This window comes from Cryptomeria japonica, chromosome 3, assembly GCF_030272615.1.
Source record: "Cryptomeria japonica chromosome 3, Sugi_1.0, whole genome shotgun sequence".
Classification (NCBI taxonomy): domain Eukaryota; kingdom Viridiplantae; phylum Streptophyta; class Pinopsida; order Cupressales; family Cupressaceae; genus Cryptomeria; species Cryptomeria japonica.
The window spans coordinates 175,361,053-175,366,946 of NC_081407.1; the positions used below are offsets into that span (position 1 = coordinate 175,361,053).

Sequence of the window (5,894 nt, forward strand, 5' to 3'; positions counted from 1 at the left end):
GTGATTGAGAATTTTTTATTCAAAGAAACATTTAACTCAACTTGAACAGTAGAGATTATTAATGGGATACCAAAGTATTAATCTTCATTGGTTTATTGAATTAATTAGAGCAATTTCCATAAATCAAATGAAATTAACAGTCGGTGAAAGAGGAATTTTAAGCCTTTTGAGGGGAGGAACTTTCCCACATCATACATATACAGGTCGGATTTTCATGATAACCCTATCCTCGATGTTGGCCATGTACAGGTCGGGCTCAAAGCGGTTCGAATATCGTGGGTCACCTGCAAATTGCCCTTGCGTGACAATAAGGTAAACTCCACAGTAGCTAGCTATTATTTCAAGTAGGACGCTTTTGCTTTGCAGGTTCCACAATCTGACAGAAGACCTACTTATCTTCATAGCAAAGCATTCCAACTTCTTTGTTTAATTCATTACAGATACGTTTGCCTTGAAGCGGATGTCTTTTAATGTTTTATAATTTGTCTGGAATTGATCGATCTCCTTTTCTCTAAAGAAGATAAAATAGTTTTATAATTTGTCTGGAATTGTTCGATCTCCTTTTCTCTAAAGAAGATAAAATATTAAAAATCCGTGTCAAACAATCTCCACACAAAGTAATAATCAAAGTTGATATCTTGCTTAGCTAAATGGACCAAGAATATCATAGCTTGCAGTTGGAATGTATTCAATACTGCCCCTTTTAAAGCAGATTGCCAGCTTATCATTATCCTTAACCTCGCTATGACGTTTATGAGATTCCAGTTTTTACTAAGATCAAAATGGCATCAATAAAGGTGCGAGCTGCCACAAGGATGGGAATTTGCTTGATGTGTTTTTTCCTTTGAGCCATCTTGTTTGTTCTTGCTTCAAGGACCATGGACGCAGCAGATCAATCACTGTCAACTGTCTTGCAAAATTATGCGCGGCTGTTTTTAGCGGAATGGTTGGTAGGGATTCTTCTACTCATTAGCATGACGTTGCAGCTTGTATTGGTTATTCTGGGTGCGCACAGATATCATTGTTCAAGTGGAATTTTTCGTGTTGTCGTGTGGGGAGCTTATATTGCTGCTGATGCTGTGGCCATATCTGCACTAGGAAACATGATGCGTAGCACTGGGAGTGGTATACATGGAATATGGGCTCCAGTGTTATTGCTGCATTTGGGGGGGCCAGATGCCATTACTGCCTATTCAACGGCAGATAATGAGCTATGGTTAAGACATGGATTCAACATGGTCTATCAAGTTTCAGTGGCAATTTATGTAATATATTCATCAGTATTGGAAGGCCACGCCTTGGCTTCTGCTATTCTTCTGCTACTTGCTGGAACCACGAAATATGGAGAGAGGACGCTTGCCTTGTGGTCCGCCAGCTATTCTCAAATCGTCAAGTCATGTCTGCCAATTTCCAAATTTATAAAGGAAAGAAATGTTGTACAAGTTCGTGGTTATGTCGTTATGGGAGAGAAGAAACTGCAGAGAATGAACGAGAAGAAGTTTGAAGAATCTTCAGCGGAAGGAAGCGGTATTAAAGCAGGGCAAGAGGTGCCTTCAGTGGAAGGAAGAGATAAAGAAGCGGGACGAGAGGCGCCTTCATCTGAAGGAAGAGATATGGAAGTAGGACGAGAGGCGCCTTCAATGGAAGCAGGGCTGAAAGGAAGAGGAATAGTGACTATTGAGGATGTCAAGAACGCTAATATGGTAGGGAGGGACTACGATCTCTGCCTTTCCCATGCATTGTTCAAAATGTACATGCGTAGGTTTGTAAGTTTGTATTTTGATGAAGGGGATTGGGAGGAGACAAGAGCTTTCTGGTTTGAGCTTGATGGAAAGCAAGCATTCAGAATTGTAGAGACAGAATTGAAATTTATATACGATGTGCTCTTCTCCAAAGGAAGCGGCATAGCATTCAGTAGATATGGGATTCTATTGCGCCTTCTCAACTTTCTTCTCGTGGGAGCGGCAGGGTTTATGATTCTGAGAGGAAGAGAAGAGAATGAAGCACAACGGACAGTGACATATGTTGTGATTTCAGTGGCGCTTGTGGTGGAGGTGTTTCAGTTATGCCGAATTATGGCATCAGACTGGACCAGGGTCCGCTTAATTTGCTCTCGGGTTGACGACATTAAACATCCCCTATCGCATAATGTTGTAAAGAGGCTGAGAATCAGCACATTGAAGGTGATAGAGATTTCAGTGCTTGTGTTGGGCAAGGTTCACAACATGATTGGAGGAGATAGATACTGGAGCAATGAAATTCACCAGTACTGCATCATAGAGACTTGCCTTAATAGGTCTCGTTTCGTCTGGAAGATGACTAAATTCTTACCGAAGGCAGACAATTATATTACAAGCTGGCACACCCACAAAGTGTCTGTCCCAGAGAATCTCAAAGACAGTATTTTCCAATACCTCAATTTTGTATGTCATCCGCAGAAGAGTGTTAAATTGAGCAGAGAGGAAATTTTCAATTTTGATGAGGATTTGCTTAAAGATGAATCTGAAATCAGAGATATCATGTCGTTGCATGAGAATCCGGAGGAGGTCATTCTGGTATGGCATATAGCTACCACAATATGTGACAAGCAGAGAAAACCGTCCGAAATGACGGAGAATGAGAATGAGAAAGCACTTTTGGGTATAATACTGTCTAGGTACTGTGCATATCTGATGGTGTCACGACCCAGTCTTTTGCCTGTCCACCCGGATACTGCAAGCAATACATACATGCAACTTGTGGAGCAAATTATGGGGAAGGATCACATTCGCTGCAGTCACCCAACTGTACTAGGCTCCGGGATAAAACTAGCCCGCAAGCTGCTACGGAAACAAGAAGAGCAAAGGTGGACTTTATTGGCAGAGTACTGGGGTGGATTGGTGATATCTATGGCGATGTACAATAAGGCAACATTTCATGCAGAGTGCGTGGCTGGAGGAGGGGAATTTCTAAGTCAAGTGTGGGTTTTATTGGGTCATATGGGATGTGGAGAACAGTCTGACTCTGCAGTAAAAAAGAAGATGGAGAGCACGATGGATAGAGATAAGCGGTTGGAGTGGAAGGGAGAGCTGGAACGCCGGGATGTGGAGCACCTGGATCAGGAGAGGGAGAGGGAGAGGCAGAGGGATCACCAGAGTGTTTAAGTATGGAACAAGAATAGTTTGAAAGCATAGAATTGGAATATAAGAAATGCAGAACAGTAAAGTTGTGCATTTTATTTTTGGAATGCATGGAACAAGAAAACAGAGAACTTCTGGGAAGCGTGGAATGGGAATTTTGAGAGGGTTGAACATGGGTAGATTGATTGGAGTTTTTGACTGGTAAGGGCCTCTTGGGCCCCCTATTGTTCTTTTCATGGAAACCTCAAGGGTCATTTGATTCTGATTTGTAATATTTGTGTTTGGGTGTAGAGAAGGGAATGTCTATGTCCGTTAAATGTACATGATATTAATGTTAGTTATTTTTCCTTAATTTCAGTTTTAAAGATGTTATTTTTCTTAAATTAAATTATTTTTAGCATGTAAGTGTTGTACAAATAAGATATAACTAATGACTAAAATTATGTTTTAAATTTAAAAATTCAAATATGTAGATCATGATAAATCAAATGGCAATCAAAATAATCATTTAAAACATACAAGCTATGCACACAATATATGTAAAGAAACTATTGTAGAAAAAAAATTGCACTAAGAATATAAATCTTATATTAATCCTTTAAATGAGTTATACCAATAAAACACATCTCTCAAAATTCCTAAAACACTTTGAATAACTCCAACAACTTGCAAAAAAACTTTGTCTAATCCTCCTAGACCAAGATCCAATTCATATCATGGCATTATAGATAATAAAATATTATTGAAGGTAAAATAGGTAGATCAAAGGTTAAACCCAACATAAAACTAGGAGATTGGTATACATCCCTACACTAATGCAAGTGAGGGTAACCTTATTTAAACTAAAAGAAAACTTCAAGTATAGGTGGCAGTTACACATTCATTTAATATCTATTGCATAGCATTATTGACAATAAGGCAACATTTCATGGAGAGTGTGTGGCTGGTGGAGGGAAATTTCTAAGTCAATTGTGGGTTTTATTGGGTCATATGGGATGCGGAGAACAGTTTGACTCTGCAGTAAAAAAGAAGATGGAGAGCACGATGGACAGAGAAAAGCGCTTGGAGTGGAAGGGGGAGTTGGAGCGTCGGGGTGCGGAGCACCTGGATTGGGAGAGGGAGAGGGAGAGGGAAAGGGAGAGGGAAAGGGAGAGGGAGCACCAGATTGTTTAAGCATGGAATGAGAATAGTTTGAATGCATAGAATTGGAATTTAAGAAATGTAGAGCAGTAAAGGTGTGCATGTTATTTTTGGAATGTATGGAGCCAAAACACTTGGCGAAAGCTGGAATGAGAATTTTGAGAAGGTTGAATATGAAACAAATATTTAATATTTAATAATTAACTTGACAGTCTCTCTCTTGCCAAGGAAGTGTTAATCTTAGCATATTGTTTTACTTTTCCATCTGATATCTTATTGTTTGTTTCCATTTGCATGCCTATTTTCTATTTCTTTGTCTTGGCTCCTATGAATGTGGAAACACTAAAATGGGGGTTTGAAAATGACAAACCCCATACCGCTGCCCCAAAAATCCTCTTTGGTCTTCTATGTGTAGGACTAAGGTGAAGATTTTTGGTGAAAGTTCTTGAAGTTGTGTAATGTTCTTGGTGATTTCTTTATTTTCCTTTGTCATTTCATAAACTAGCTTAATTCGTTATATCTGTCCTTTATAATTCATTGTTTGTGATTTTTTTAATTCCTACATTCCCTCGACCTTGGACTCTGTGCACACTATTTTATCATTTTCTATTAATATTCTTTATTTTTAATCAATACAGTATGTCAGCATGCTATTCTATCATATATGCTCCGCACAAACATCCTAGATAGAGAGTTAACCAAATTGTCAAGGAGAGCTCTATAGTCTGCACTGTTTGTTCCTGAAATCCTAGAATTCAATTAAACTTTTTACTTATTGAAAACTCACATTTTTGTTAATTAATTAGATAATCTAAATTTTATAGTTACGACCAGATTTATCTGATTGGAGGGTAAGAATATTTTTTTAATAGAATAATAATAATATTAAACTATTCAATCGTTACATTATTTGTTTTTGTGTAGACAAAGACTCGTTGTGGTAATAATGTATCTTTTTTAAAAGTAGTTTGTTCTATATATTAAAAGTCATATGATTTTCTTACACTATACTAGGTACATACCACGCGACAGGCCAGACAATACTGAAAGTACTTTGCTTCGTAAGAAGAGATTTGACGCGTAGCATTAAGCGAATCTTACGTCCACGATTTTTCTTAGCAAGCGACGGACAGTATTTAATGAGAATGCAGAAGAGTGTAAGTAGATGCTTTCCCCTCTGCCTTCTTTCCAGCTTGATCGTACCAAAAGAATATGACGTTTACCTTTACAGCTTGCGCGCACCAGAAGAAATGAATGGATTCCCATTTTATTTTTCCTTCACAGCTTGCACGTCTTATCTTCTTTTACCTGTCCCCATTTTCATATTCCAAATCAATGGTAACTATTAAAGGTATGGCTATCAATATGTACACATTCTGAGCAGCTTCCCTTTCAAATCATATCTTTTTTCAAATTATTTAAGGCGCTCCCCTCTTTCCCAAACTCAGTAAGAGAATGATGGCTAGCTATTTGTGTTCTCCTAGCTGAGAAGATTATCAAAAGCAATTGCATCTTGGTGTGTAATGGGTACATCTAAGAGATTTTGGAAGGACAATTATAATTCTTTTTGTTTTATTATTTACCTCGAAGACGTGGACCTCTTATATTTTCGAAATCAATGGTAGAGACTGTTTA

The 5,894-nt window shown here is 38.3% G+C and overlaps 1 protein-coding gene across 1 annotated transcript; it reads left to right on the top strand.

The window, feature by feature from the left end:
- The first annotated feature begins 878 nt into the window (after nt 1–878).
- On the top strand, nt 879–3,143 carry LOC131855959 (uncharacterized). The gene has a single exon (XM_059217234.1). The coding sequence runs from the start codon at nt 879–881 to the stop codon at nt 3,141–3,143; it is 2,265 nt and encodes a 754-aa protein (XP_059073217.1).
- Nucleotides 3,144–5,894: the final 2,751 nt, after the last annotated feature.

What these genes read in the sequence shown, in the direction of transcription:
- LOC131855959 (XM_059217234.1), top strand. Translation starts at nt 879, where the DNA reads ATGGACGCAGCAGATCAATCACTGTCAACTGTCTTGCAAAATTATGCG.